At 42.2% G+C, this 15,511-nt stretch overlaps 1 protein-coding gene across 2 annotated transcripts in view; it reads right to left on the minus strand.

Annotated features, from left to right (window-relative positions):
* MIER3 (MIER family member 3) overlaps nt 1-14,851 on the minus strand; it is a 42,631-nt gene extending 27,780 nt beyond the window's left edge. The window contains exons 1-3 of one of the 2 annotated variants that reach the window (XM_010588148.3): nt 14,789-14,851; nt 13,334-13,358; nt 10,021-10,166 (exon numbers count right to left, since the gene is read on the minus strand). In XM_010588148.3, the coding sequence (XP_010586450.1) occupies nt 10,021-10,166; nt 13,334-13,358; nt 14,789-14,797 (180 nt within the window). In that variant the 5' untranslated portion in view covers nt 14,798-14,851. Of the gene's footprint in view, nt 1-10,020; nt 10,167-13,185; nt 13,278-13,333; nt 13,359-14,788 lie in introns of those variants that run through there. The other variant, XM_064272139.1, reaches the window with a different exon arrangement.
* Between the last annotated feature and the right edge of the window lie 660 nt (nt 14,852-15,511).

Raw genomic sequence — 15,511 nt, forward strand, 5'->3', positions numbered from 1 at the left:
CAGAGAGATCAAGTAAAAACAGACAGACTTGGTATCTGACAATTGGGAATTATGGGTGACCTTTTACTGCTGGTGGAAGAAGCACAGCCTAGGACTGAATGACACAGAAGAAAGTACATACACATCTCTGAAGCTTGATTATGAAAGGAGAACACGTAAGGGCAACACATGGTCAAAAGATAAGGTCTTCCAAACATAGGAAACACATGAAATTAAAAAAAAAGAAGGATAAACTGAAGGCAGGAGGGACTAGACTGGGATGTGGAAGATACTTCTAGGACAGTAGGGAGAGAAGGAAAATGAGTATGAAAGTTTGGGTGCGAAGGGGGTGCAGGGCAAGAGGTTCCACGTAGTCACTCGTGTAAACCTCTACTTTCTCCATAAAGACACAAGTCCAATGACCATCTGCTGAGGCGGAAGGTGACTATCTTGGTGGAAACCTTATTCAGCAGTTTGAAGGATGACACTATATAGTCCCCTAGAAAAGGCTGGTGCTAAAAAAGAATTGTCTGCACCAAAACCTCTTAAACACAAGTGGAAAACCTGAACCCAGCCTCTGATGCACTTCACAAATGAAATTTCCGTTAGAGCCTAGTAATAAAACACTTAGTCCTTTCAAACATAAAAATAATTCTTCAAAACAGAAGTGGTAAATCTCAAAGATTAAAGAATCAAAGAATCTGTGGTAGCTAGATCAGCTTAGAAGTTTGATCCAGCATCTCACCTCGGGTATCAGAGTTTTCTTTTTCTATTTCTTGGGTATTTCATTGAACCCATTTAAGTTTTAAGAGACGCATTTGAGTCTGGTCACATTTATAAATGGATTGTTTTAAGAGCGAAAGAGTTATCAGGAAGAGAACAAGATTTGGAGGCAGAGGACTCACTAATTGCCAGCCATAACCTTGGACAAATCATCTAACCCCTCTCACTTCTATTTCCTAATCTTTACATAGAAAAATATTATTATTTCCTTGATTCTACGATGCAAATCCATACATATTAAAAACCAGCATGCATCCCACTGTTACATTAGTTGCCGTTGAGTCAATTCTGACTCACAGCAACCTCACGTGTGCAGAGTACAACTGCTCCACGGGATTTTCAAGGCTGTGACCTTTCAGAAGCAGATTGCCAGGCCTGTCTTCCAAGGCAACTCTGGGTGGGTTTGAACCATCAACCTTTTGTCTAATAGTGGAGCGCTTAACTGTGTGCTATTCAGGGTACAAATTCCAGAGTAGGACCCCCATTCGGTGTGATTTCTAAACCAAAGTACCTCTAATGATCAACATGGCTCCTGAGCCAAGGCAATAACGCTAACACCTCTGACGCACCTGAAGGGGTTGCTGGAGGGATCAAATGAATCATCTGTGTGTCGATCCACTTTAGTGACTGATATGACCCCTGTCTGATACCCAAAACTGAAAGTGGCAAAACAACATACACATAACCTTCCTTTCATTAAATGTGAAAAAATAAAAAAAGAGGACCTATCCCAAAATCTAAGTGGTACAAAACGTCATTTGTACTTTCTCATTTGTTTTTCTAAATTATTGGAATTTTCCCAGAATGAACAAGGCGGGGGGTCTGTATGTTAAAAAATATTGGCACTGTACAAAAACATTTTTTTTTAAGTTTTTAAGCTCTAAATCTAGGATTCTTTTAAAGCATCTCAGGACACAGTAACATAAATTGAAATATATAAAGAGATGACATAAATCTAATTTTGGTATGTTCAATAACTAAAGGCTATTCACATAATCCATACTCTCTACACCAAAGTATCTTTTTATAAAAGCTAGTATAAGAAAGCTGATTTTGAAACCCACTTATTTTCCATAACATACCCAGAACGAAGTGCCAAAATATAGACCATATTTAGTCTACAATTGAGTTTATATAAAAACTTATTTATAATTTTTTAATATGAACATTAACATCAACCTCTGACTGTTAACATGTTGTTGTTAGGTGCCATCAAATCAGTTTCGACTCACAGCAATTGTATGTACAATAGAATTAAACAGTGCCCGGTCCCGCGCCATCCTCATAATCATTGTTATGTTTGAGCCCACTGTTGCAGCCACTACGTCAATCCATCTCATTGAGGGTCTTCCTCTTTTTCACTGACCCCCTATTTTACCAAGCATGATATCCCCCTCCAGGGGCCGGTCCCTCATGACAGACTTGTTCATTCTTCTGGCAGTCCATGTATATTCAGTATTCTTCACCAACACCATAATTCAAAGGCATCAATTCTTCAGTCTTCCTTATTCACTGTCCAGCTGGCACATGCATATGAGGCAAATGAAAATACCATGACTTGGATCAGGTGCACCTAAGTCCTCAAGGCGACATTTTTGCTTTTTAACACTTTAAAGAGGCCTTCTGCAGCAGATTTGCCCAATGCAACACATCCTTGGAGTCCTTGACTGCTGCTTCCACAGGTGTTAAAAATTTCATAAAATGAAATCTTTGATAATTTCAATCTTTCCTCCATTAATGATGATGTTGATTAGTGGTCCACTTGTCAGCATTTTTGTTTTCTTTATGTTGAGGTGTAATCCATACCCACAGCTGTAGTCTTTGATCTTCATTAGTAAGTGCTTCACGTGCTCTTCACTTTCGGCAAGCAAGCTTGTGCCATCTGCATACTGCAGGTTGTCCATGAGCCTTCCTTCAAACCTGATGCCTCGTTCATCTTCATATAGTCTAGCTTCTCAGGTTATCTGCTCTTCATATAGTCTAGCTTCTTGGGTTATTTGCTCAACATACAGATTGAATAAGTACAGTGAAAGGATACAATGCTGACACATACCTTTCCTGATTTTGAACTACAGAGTATCCTCTTGTTCTGTTCAAATAACTGCCCCTTGATCTACTTACAGGTTCCACATGACCACAATTAAGTGTTCTGAAACTCCCATTCTTTGCAGTGTAATCCATAATTTGTTATGATCCACAGAGTTGATGCTTTTGCACAGCTGATAAAACACAGGTAAACAGCTTTCTGGTATTTTCTGCTTTCAGCCAAGATCGGTTTGACATCAGAAATGACATCCCTTGTTCCATGTCCTCTTCTGAATTCAGCTTCAATTTCTGGCAGCCCCCTGTCAATGGACGTACTGCTGCAACTGTTCTTCTGATTACAGGCAGTCCCTGGGTAACAGTCACTGACTTATGTACAACTGATAGTTACGAGCCAACCCCAGTAAAGCCCATCATATTAAGAATTCAAGGTACATATGATGGGTTATAACAACAACTGGGTGCTACTTTGCGACATACATTAAAATATTATTATTAGTGTATTATTATGTTAAGGACGTTTTAATGTATCAAGAAGTGTTTCTTGTTTTTTATGCATAGAAAGTTTATATATATATATATAAACATTTGACTGACATCAGATATGAACCATACCTAACTGTTCCAACTTAGGTACAAATTTGACTTAAAAGACAGATTTAGGAATGGAACTCATTCGTAAGTCGAGGCACTACCTGTATTTACAGCAAGATTTTACTTGCGTATGATATTAACGATACTGTTTGATAATTTCCATATTCTCTCGAATTACTTTTCTTTGGAATGGGCAGAAATATGGATCTCTTCCAGTCGGTTGGCCAGGTAGCTGTCTTCCAAATTTCTTGGCATAGATGAGTGAGTGCTTCCAATGTTGCATCCATTTATTGAAACATCTGAATTTGTATTCCATCAATTCTAGGAGCCTTGTTTTTCACCACTGCCTTCAGTGCAGCTTGGACTTCTTCCTTTGATACCATCAGTTCTTGATCATACATACCTCCTCAAATAGTTGAATGTCAACCAATTCTTTTTGGTACAGCCATTCTGTGTATTCTTTCTACCTTCTCCTTATGCTTCCTGTGTCGAATCAAGATTTTGCAAACAAAAAAAAAAATCCTTCGATATGCCAACTCAAGGCTTGAATTTTTTCTTCAGTTCTTTCAGCTTGAGAAATGTTGAGTATGTTCTTCCCTTTTGGTTTTCTAACTCCAGGTCTTTGCATATTTCATTATTATACTTTGTCTCCTCCAGCTGTCCTTTGAAATCTTCTGTTCGGTTCTTTTACTTCATTGTTTCTCCCATTTGCTTTAGCTACTCTGCATTCAAGAGCAAGTTTCCAAGTCTTATCTCTTATGATGCACATTTTGGACTTTTCTTTCTTTCCAGTCTTTTTAATGGCCTTCTACTTTCTTCATGTATGATGTCCATGATATCATCCCACAACTCCTCTGGCCTTCAGTCATTAGTGTTCAGTAAATCAAACCTATTCTTGAGATGGTCTCTAAATTCAGGTGGGATATACTTAAGTCATACTTTGGCTCTCGTGGACTTGTTTTAATTTTCTTCAGCTTCAACTTGAACTTGCATATGAGCAATTGATGGTCTGTTCCGCAGTTAGCCCCTGGCTTTGTTCAGACTGATGATACTGAGTTTTTCTACCGTTTCTTTCACAGATGTAGTTGATCTGACTCCTGTGTATTCCATCCAGGGAGGTCCATAGGTACAGTTGCCATTTAAGTTGTTGGAAATTATTATTTCCAATGAATAAGTTGTTGGTCTTACAAACTTGTACCATGCAATTTCTGGCATCGTTTCTATTACCCAGGCCATGTTTTCCAACTATTGATCCTTCTTTTTTGTTTCCAAATTTCACACTGCAATCACCAGTAATTGTCAATACATTCTGACTGCATGTTTGATCAATTTCAAACTGTAGCAGGGGGTAAAAATCTTCAATTTCTTCATCTCTGGTATTAGTGGTTTGTCCATAAATTTGAATAATAGTCATATTAGCTGGCCTTCCTTGTAGACATACGGATATTATCTAATCACTGACAGCGTCGTACTTCAGGACAGATCTTGAAATGTTCTTTTTGATGGCATATGTGATGCAGTTCCTCTTCAATTTGTCATTCCTGGCATAGAAGACTATATGACAGTCTGATTCAAAATGGCCATATGAGTTCATTTCAGCTCCTTAATGCCTAGGACACTGATCTTCAAACTTTCCATTTTGCTTTTTTTTTTCCCCTGATTTTTTTTTTTTTTAAGTAGTATTTTATTGTGTTTTGGAGTCCTGGTGGTGCAGTGGTTAAGAGCTCAGCTGGTAGCCAAAAGGTCGGCAGTTTGAATCCACCAGCCACTTTTAGAAAACCCTATGGGCCATTCTACTCTGTCCTATAGGGTCGCTATAAGTCAGGATCGACTCGATGGCAATGAGTATTATTGTGTTTTAAGTGTAAATTTACACAGCAAATTAGGTTCCCCTTTAACGGTTTTTATACAAATCGTTCAGAGCCAATGGTTACAATTTTTACAATGTGTCAGCATTGTCATGATTTCCATTGTTTCTTCTGTTTCCATTGATCTAGCTTCTCTTCTCCTCCTTGCCTTGTCATGTTTGCTTTTGGGTAACTGCTGACCATTTGGTCCCATATAGTTAATTGTTTAAGGGACCATATTACTCATAGGTGATAACATTTATTTTATAAACCAATCTAGTACTTGGCTGAAAGGTGACATGTAGAAATAGCTTCAATTCCAAGTTCCAAGGGTAGCTTAGGGCGACAGTCTCAGGGGTTCCTCTAGTCTCTATCAGTCCAGTAGATCTGGCCTTTTTAGGAATTTGAATTTTGTTCTACATTTTTCTCCCATTCTGTCCAGGCCCTTCTACTGTGTCCCTGGTCAGAACCATCAGTTATCAGTTGTAGCCAGGCACTATCTAGTTCTTCTGGTTTCAGGTTTGAAGAGGTTGTGGTTCTTGTGGGCTCTTAGTCCCATGGACTAGTTTCTTCTTTGAGTCTTTGATTTCCTTTATTCTTTTATGCTCCATACAAGCAGAGACCAGTAGTTGTATTCCGTTTCATTTCTGACAACTTCCAGTTTTCCTAGATTTATACTTCATGCATTCCACGTTTCAGTTAATGATGGATGTTTGTAGCTGTCTGTTCTCATTTTGAGTTGTACCAAATCAGCAAATGAAGGCCCCAAAAGCATTACTCCATCCACATCATTAATGCTGACTCTACTTTAAGAAGACAACTCTTCCCCAGTTATATTTTGAGTGTCTTCCAACCTGAGAAGCCATCTTCTGACACTATACCAGATATGTTCCGCTGTTACTCATAAGGTTTTCACTGGCCAGTTTTTTCAGAAATAGATCGCCAGCCATGGGACTAACAGCCCACAGGAATCACAGCCTCTTCTAACCTGAGACCAGAAGAACTAGATGGTCCCTGGCTACCACTACCTACTATTCTGACCAAGGACACAACAGAAGGGCCTGATTAGAATGGGAGAAAAATGCAGAACAAAACTCAAATTCCTAAAAAAGGCCAGAACTACTAAACCAATAGGGACTAGAGGAACCCCTGAGACTATCACCCTAGATAATCTTTGAACTTGGAATTGAAGCTATTTCTGCAGGTCACCTTTCAGCCAAATAATAGATTGGCTGAAAACAATATCACCAATGAGTACTGTGCTCCCTTAAGCAACAAACTATATGAGACTACACAGTCAGTATTTACCCAAAAGCAAAGATGAGAAGGCAAGGAGGGGAAGGGAAGCTAGATCAATGGAAACAGAACAAACAGAATGGATATAATGAAAATGCTGCCACATTATAAAAATTGTAACCAATGGCACAAAACAATTTGTATAAAAATCTTAAAGGGGAATCAAATTTACTGTGTCAACTTTTACTTAAGACGCAAAAGATTACTTAAAAAAGAAAGAGGGAAAAAAAAAAAAAAGTAGATCGCCTGGTCCTTCTTCCCACTCTGTCTTATTCTGGAAGCTCCACTGAAACTTATCCACCATGGGTGAACCTGCTGGCATCTGAAACACCCTTGGCATAGCTTCCAGCATCACAGCAACATGCAGGACACCACAGTACCACCCACTGACAGACGAGTGGTGGTGTTAACATGTAGCAATATTTCAATCACTGTTTCAATAAAAGATTTTAAAAATGCATTATTTTAAATGATACAGAAACCAAAACATAATTTAAAATTTCTTCTAAAAATGAAATGATCCTTCCTATATTTGTTTCATGTTTCACTATTCATCAATTAAGAACAGAGACTACATCTACACTGTTATAGTTTACTATAGATCAGAGCAGAGCCCTGGTGGCACAGTAGTTAAGCGCTCGGCTAACAACCTAAAGGTCAGCAGTTCAAATCTACCAGGTGCTCCTTGGAAGCTCTATGGGGCAGTTCTATGAGTCAGAATTGACTCAACAGCAACAGGCTTGGTTTTTGGTTTGGCTAACCAAAAGGTCAGCAATTTGAACCCACCAGTTGCTCTGCAGGAGAACGATGTGGCTGTCTGTTTCCATAAAGATTACTGCCTTGGAAACCCTCTGGGGCAGTTCTACTCTGTCCTACAGGGTCACTATGAGTCGGAATTGACTCAACAGCAATAGGGTTTTGGTACAGATCAGAACAGCCCACATGAATTGGGCAGTCAGGTACTCCTAGGAATAGCTCCTCTTGTCCCCTGCTCAAAGAAACAAGGATTAGCCTTCTAAGGAAGACGTAGTTTCTGGATTTCTCTTGAATTTGTTTAACAGTCATCTGTGTTCTCTCGTACCAATTTCCAAGAGTGTGATAAAATGCCAAGAAGCAAAACTATTCAAGACAGAGAAGGTGAAATATGTAATTTTTTTCTGAAATACGTAATTCTTCTGAATCTAGAAACACAGTGATAGATGTTACAAAGCAAAGAATGAATTACTATGGTTACTAAGCAAAATGAAAGGTATCTCCGTGAATAACTAACTCTTTGCTGTTGATTGTTTCCCTACATCGCCCCCACTTTCCTTAAAAACTGATCTCACAAAACACAGATCAAAGTAGCTATTACTGTAAGCTCTAGATGAACAAAACCTACAAGTCTGAAAAATAAAAGTTTATTAGCCCATAAAAACCTCTATCAGATTACCCAAATAATAACTAATATAATAAATGAAATTTTCAGTTCTTACTATTTTACTGACAAAGCATCTATCTGCACGGCTAAAATGCAGTCAAACACATTTATATCAAACATCACCTTATATCATGTTATAACTAGACTGCTGTCTCCCCACTTGATTATCAAATTATCAAGGAAGGCACATTATATGACCACCGGGGACTTTTGCCACATGCTCCCCAGCAGTCTCCTGACTTAAAAAACCATAGGCGCGAAGTGTTGTCTGTTCTAAGAAGCCTTCCCTGAATTTCCACAGGAGGTGTTTAACCTTTTGTTTACCTCTTTCATAGTTTTTAGCATATGATATTAAAAATCTTTGCTCCCACTATTAATCCTCCATTAGCCTGTAAACTCCTAGAGTTCAGGGTTGCTGTCAAATTATACAACTTGGCAATCCCAGGACCCTCCACAATCCATGGGTTAGTGATGACGTTAGTTGGACTGTAATTCTCAATTATTCTAGGCCATCCACTCATAAAAGGTAGGAAGGAGTTGCCTGAATAAGGCCAAGGCACAGGGCTGAAGACTTTCCGGCATCTTCCCTCTTCAAAAGGTAACATTTTATCATCGCCCCCAACAGGAGTAACAGACAAGACTTTTCTTCTTCCACCACTTGAGTATTTCGAAATCATTTATCTCTGTATTTCTAAAATTGTTTGGCTTTTACAGGATATACAGGAGAAAGATGTGGCAGTCTGCTTCAATAAAGATCTACAGCCTTGGAAACCCTATAGGAAAGTTCTACCCTGTCCTATAGGGTCCTATGGGGTCGCTATGAGTTGGAATCAGCTCAACAGCAGTGGGTTTTGATTTTTAAAAAAGTGAACAAATCTAACTGCAACTCCGCAGGACTAACTGGATAAACAGATGAACATGTTCAGAAAATTTCACATCTACGGGAGCAAGCCTGGGGGTCTAGTCCCTGTAAGACTTTGCCCTCTGTTTTCCTGCGTATTAACTCGAAGGAGGAAATGTAATAATGCTCAATCCTTGCCTCATAAAGACAATAAGCAGAGGAAATTATATAAGAACATGCACTGTCCTTAAGAAAAAGAGGCATGAAAACTCAAAGGATTAGTATTATTCAATATTACTCCTGAAAGTGGTTGTTATTCTGGACTGGTTAGAAAGACACAAATAAGGTTACTTTACAGATAAAGATAATCTTATACTTTTTCAGGTGACATTCTATAGAGGCCTCTCTCTGCTGCCCTGGTATAAATGCACGTTCATGTGAATTTATACTGACTTTGGGTTTAAAAATTATATACTACACTCATTCCTGCCAAATTTTTAAGTACATGATTGAGGGATAAAGCCAAAAAACGAAACCCATTGCCATCCAGTCAATTCCGACTCACGGTGACTCCACGGGGCAGAGCAGAACTGTCCCATAAGGTTTTCAAGGCACGGCTAGTGGATTAGAACTGTCAGTCTTTTGGTTAGCAGCCAAGCTCTTAACCACTGCGCCACCAGGGGGATGGGGTCTGTGATATTACTAACTTATATTTGAAAACACAGTAAAAACCTTTTCCTTTTCAATTTTCTTAAAACAAATTATAAGGTATTTAAAGGAAGAGACTTCTCCTTATATCTCCTGTACTACCTACTCAAATTCAAGTTTGACCCTCAGGAGAATAGTGTGTCACAGGAAAAAGGGCTGGGCTAGGATTTAGAACTGAGTTTAGGGCCTACATTTCTCAATATCTCAATTTTCTTATTCATAAGATGCCCAGATATACCTACTTCACTGTGCTAGTATAAATTTAAAAATTAGGCTAACAGATATGAAATAATTTTAAACAATTAAGTGAAAATGTATTTTACTAGGCTACCCTCCCCCCCCCGCCCCCAATAATGAGAAAACCAGTGATGCTCTGCAAAAGTTAGGTTAAAAACAAAGACATCGATGCCATTTTTATTGTAGGTAGATTGTAAAATAATTCACTAATGATAAAATTTCTAAATCTTTACTACAAGTTTGTGCTAAAATACCATAATAAACTCCTTTACCTTTTCTAAGTCTTCAATTTCAGAACTGAAATTTTTACCCTCATCCATCATTTCCTCCTCTTCAAGAGTTCTTTCATCATCATAGTCATGGACCAGCATCTCAGCAGTGGGGTCAAAATCATGATCCTCAGAAGACAGAGAGCCAACTGGAACCAAACAATCTGAATCACTTTACACATTCACAAGGCTATTTACAAAAGAACATGATTTGTGTTCTTCTGACAATGCTTATTAATTCTTAGATATGTGTTTTATTAAATGCATTTACTATATATTTTACAGGCTATAAAGTAAAATCACATGGTTCTGAAAAGATAGTCAATTCAGCAAAAGAATAAGGCAGAGTGATTTACAAAGGCTTTTACAAGGGATCCAGTCCATGAGAAAACAACTTATAATAGCTGCAAAGTGATTTAAATGGAGTGGTCCGAAGTAAAGGCCCTAACAGAAAAATAGTCAGACTTGCTGATCAGTTAGTTCAACATTTTTTTTTCTTTTTATTAGGAAAGCAGCCAAACTTATCAGTTAGCTTCACCCATTTGTCTAAAAGCAATAGCAAAATGTCAGAAGGATTAAATCTCCATGAATAGAAGACTTCGTAAGAATCCATTATACACTAAGGCTAATGTTTCTCATGAAGAAAATATCAATTTTATCCAAATTCCAATCCTCAAATAAAGACAAAAAACACAACAGAAATCTGGTTCATAGAACAAATATAAATTTCTATGAAGGAGCTATACAGCAATTCAGTCTTTAAAAGCACTGTATCACTTCTCATTTCTATAACAGTATTTCAAACTCCTCAGCAATAATCAGACAGAATTAAGCCATAAGAGCAGTCTTTACTTTGGATTACTAACAAGGCTTTTAGGATTATATAAAGGGAAGACAGCAAATCACGTCTAAAACTTTTGGAAGATATATCCCATCGCAATATTCTCCTTGCAAGTTGTTTTGGTCTATTCACACTTATTTATAAAAATATGATTTTTTTTTTTTAATACAAAAGTGAAGTCAACTTGATACCCCAAAAACCAAGAGAAATGGGTAAACCCCATATTCCTAAGAGAGTGAAAGCAAAATTATGAAAAGGGGATTTTCTCCGTTTGTTTAACTCCAGTATCTAATTCAACTCAATCAGTGACTCTCAGAGCAGGGAAAGAAAGGAGTATCAGGATCTGGGGTTGGCATAAGAGAGAAGTAGAAGGAAGCACATTCAACATAACAAGTGCAATCTGTTTGACAAGCTACTTAGTATTTTAAAATTTCAAACAAAATTTAGGGATAATATGATATCATTACCAAAATACTTTATTAGGTCCAAAATTCTGTACTATGGAAGAGCCACAGACATAATTCAATGTTTTTGATTTTGAGTTCACAGAACTCTCATCATTAGTCCCAAAAATAAAAAAATAATACACTTCCTGTGAGACTTAACTCTTTAAGAATTTTACATTACAGTGGTTATCTTTTAAAGTTGGAAGATATTATTGCTCATTAAAAAACCTGTTGAAGTATATGTGATTTACCTTAATTTTTTAAAAAACAAGATGAATATTTATTTAATGGTCTAAAAGTAGACCATCCATCATTACAAAGTTTGTTGTTTTTGAGGAATTCCTGGAAACCTTCATAGTATGCTAAAGTGTCCGGGATGAAATAGATGGTAATTTTTCCACCTCTTTGCAAGCATCACTGTGTTATATTCCTTTGTTAACTCCATGTCACTTGGCACACAGCAGATCCCTCTTTACTATACAAAGTGGAAGGTATTTAACAAGGGCTTTTTTTTTTTAGAAATGGGAGGGCCTGAGGGTCTACTTCTGGCTTTGTCCCCACTGTCTCTGGGACCTGAGGCAAGTCATTTAAACTTTCTGGGCCTAGCTCTAGTTCCTCATTTGTAAAATATAGGGGATTGGCTTAAATGACCTCAAGAGTCCCTCCAGTTCTAAAATTCTTTTTAAATTTGACTAATTGATTAAGAACAGGTTGTAAGTCTCTGTTCAGACACCAAAATCAAAATCTTTTTTCTTTGTATTTGGATCACAACTTCTTAACAGCAGTGATGCAAAATGGAAAAAAATTACATTATCATTCACATGTTTGACATCATACACATAAATGTTCCTCTCCTGACATCAGTTGTGACAAGGAAATGTTTGTCGCACAATTACAGAAACTTTTTTACACAATTTTTTAATACTGTAAAGACAAACAGCTATTTTAAAAATAGCGACACATTTCTTCACGTGATGTCAATTATTTTATACCTTAAACGATAATCAAGTGAGGCCTATGAAAGTTAACCAAACACAAAAAGAAATAATCCAGGAAAATGGAATGTTCACTCTAAGCACCACGTTGTAATAGAAGACTTGGGAGCTGGTCCAAGCTCTGCAATTAACTAGGTGACTCTCAGTAGAGTCATTTAAAAGTCTGTCTCCTTGACTGTAAAATAAGCGAGTTGGACTAGTTCAGAGGTGCTTTTCCTGGAGACTATGAGCGGGAAAAGAGGCTGCCAAGAGGGGGACTGAAGAAGGGGTGAGAATTGGAACATGCAGAAAGATTCTCTCCACCTACCAGCTTCAGAGGTTCCACAAACATCAAAATGTATGCAATTATGCATGTGTGCAGTGTTCTGGGGAGAGTCCCTTCCTTTCTTCAAAATCCGAAGGGGTCCCTGACCACCAAAAAGGTTAAGAAACACTGTACTAGATGATCTAAGGTTCAGCTCAAAAATCCTTTATCACCACTTTTCTGTGCCAAACTTAGAGACTGGTTTTCTTTTGATTTAAGGTAGCTTTTTTTTACCTAATTTGCAATTTTAACACCATCTACAAATATATCTCAATTATAAAAAAGAGGCTAAAAAGGAGGGGGGTCATGGTAATAATCAATCTAAGCAGCCTCAAATTTCTGACAAAGAGTCAATCTGAAAGAAACTAAAATTAAAATCTAAATTGCTAAAGTTACTGGAAAGTTGATTTAGGATTAACTGTCTCAGACCTGAAGAAAAAAACAAGATACATGAGCTTTAAAGACACATTACTTAAAAGAACATTTGTCTGTTATCAGCTTTGTAACAAGATATTTTTGCAACATACAACAAAAAAAGAAAAAGAATAGTACAACTGTTCGTTCCTTGAACAACTTAATTACCAAACAGGCACTGCAACTCTTAAAGACAAATGTTGAAAAATTTCCAGGATAAATTTTTGTGGGGAAACCTTCAGCCACAGATTTCCGAGCCCCCATTACACGGGATTCCCTCTGGGACCCACCGAGGAGGTAAGAAAAGGGAACAAACCTGGGCTCGAACTTCCAAAAGAAGCCTAGGAGAGAGAAAAGAAAACGTGCGGTTAGATCGCGCAGCCCGGGAAGAGGCAGCGCCGGCAACAGGGCGCAGAGGAGGCGGAGCTGAGCGCTTCTCCGCAGCTGCCAAAAGTGCAAGACGTAGCTTCGCTCCAATCGCTCCCGGCCCCTTTCGGGCCCCCTCTTGGCTGCCTCGCCTTCCTCCCCAAGTCCCCAGAGTGCAAACTCGCAGACCCGGGACGAAGCCCCGAATCTAACAGGCAACTCCAAATCGTCCCTTGGAGCTCAGAAAGTTACAAAGCATAGAAGCAAAACCTAGCGCAGTCGGCTCGCAGCATCGGTCCCCCATCCCCGGCATCTCCGGAGTCCCCCAAATCTCCGTGCCCCAAACCCCTCTTCGCAACGCAACACCCATTCTCGGAAGGGACTCTCCCTCCGAGCACCTAGTCCACCCCCTGGGACTCGGGAGCCCCAACTCCGGGGCTGTCCTCTGCCCTGGAGCGCAGGCCAGCTCGCAGCCGGACACTCGCCCCCAAACCGAAGAGAGAGTCCCCCATCCTTCCTCCCGAGTCCAAGACGCAGCCTTTCAGTTCCCGGGATGCTGGTTCCTCCAAGGGTGTACAGCCCCTCCCAGGCACGTCAGCGCGCCCCTCGCCCCCACGAACTCCAGCCGAGGGGATCCTGCTGCGCCACCCCCTCCCCCCATCTCACTTGTCCCGGGGGAGAAGACCGGGGCAGCCTAGCTCGTTCGACCTCCCTCCTCCAGCCTAGAGGAAAGTGCGGCTGTGGATCTGCGCTCCGGAGAAGGCGCCGAGGGTCTCGGTCTGCCCCCTCACCCCAGGAGTTCCCGCACCTCTCGGCAGCGGGGCGGGAGTCCCGCTCGCCTCCTGCGGAGCCCAGCGGTCGCGCATCCCGCTCTCCTCCGCTCCCGGAGCAAAGTGGTGCGTGCGGCCCCTTTGCGCCGCAGCCCGGGCCCGGCGGGCCGGGGGCGCAGCGCGCTCTTCCCTCGGGGCAGTGGCGCAACCCGCTCCCCGCTTTGCAATCCGGCCGCGAAGGGGGGGTTCGGCCGGTTTCCATCCACCCCGTACCCGGGAGGCAGCGCGGAGGCGCCGGCGGCCCGCGTCAGCGGCCCGGGGACCCGGCATAGCGCCGTCCCCAGGTCGGGGCTGGCTGCCGCGGGTCGCCGCCTCCCGCCCGGTTCCGTCGTCCGGCCGGGCCGGGGCCGGAGCCACCGCGGCCTAGTCCCGGAGGGAGACCGCTCCCGCGCCCGCTCCCGCCCCCCGGCCAGCCCCGCCGCGGCCCGCCGCCGCCCCGCAGTCCCTGCGCCGCCACGCCGCCCCCAGCGGGGCCGCCGGAAGGGCCCTGGAGCCCCCGGGTCGGCTCCGGGGCTGCGGGGGACCGCCCGGCGCCCGCTCCAGCCCGGCCGCTCCTGCCCGGTTTCCCTGCTCACCTCCGCCATATTGGTACCTTTAGGGCGAACGAGCAGCGCCGAGCCCAGTCCCCGGATGGGGCGCCTGAGCCAATCGCAGCCGCCGCCGCCGTCGCCGCCGCGGTCCGCCCGGCACCCGCCCGGCGGCGGAGGCGGCTCGGCCCCTTATAGGGCAGGGCGGCCCGCGACGCCCCCGGCCCGCTCGCAGGCCCACCGGCCCCGGGCCCCTCGCCGCGCCGCGCTCCCGCCCGCCCCCGGCCCGCCGCGGCGCTCGCCGCCCTCAGCCTCCCGGCCGGGGTAAAGTTGCTGCCGAACTGGAGGCAAGCAAGGGACGAACGGGCGCGGGACGGACCCACGTCCAGCCAGCCGAGGCTGAAGACTGGAGGGGGTGCGGCTGGGGACTGACCCACAGCCACTCCAGTCCCGTAGGGCGTGGGGGAGGCGGGCAGGAGGCTCGGACAGCGGCGGAGAGACAACTCGACAGACTTCCCTAAGTACGAAGAAAGGAGGAGATCGGTGGAGTAGACTGATGGACAGGAGGAAGTCCTGGGAAATGGGAGAAGTGGATGATGGACGGCAGGGTCAATCCAGGATGAGAAGACAGCGACTAGTCTCTTGGGGTTTCTCTGAAGAGAAGAGGGGTCAGGAGACCTGCAGGAATGGGGGGTGCAGACTGGCATAGCCTGACTCATGGAGTGGACGGTGAAAGGGGTCGAAAGTGGTCATTTGCCAAACAACCTCGGG

This window comes from Loxodonta africana, chromosome 2 (genome assembly GCF_030014295.1).
Source record: "Loxodonta africana isolate mLoxAfr1 chromosome 2, mLoxAfr1.hap2, whole genome shotgun sequence".
Lineage (NCBI taxonomy): Eukaryota > Metazoa > Chordata > Mammalia > Proboscidea > Elephantidae > Loxodonta > Loxodonta africana.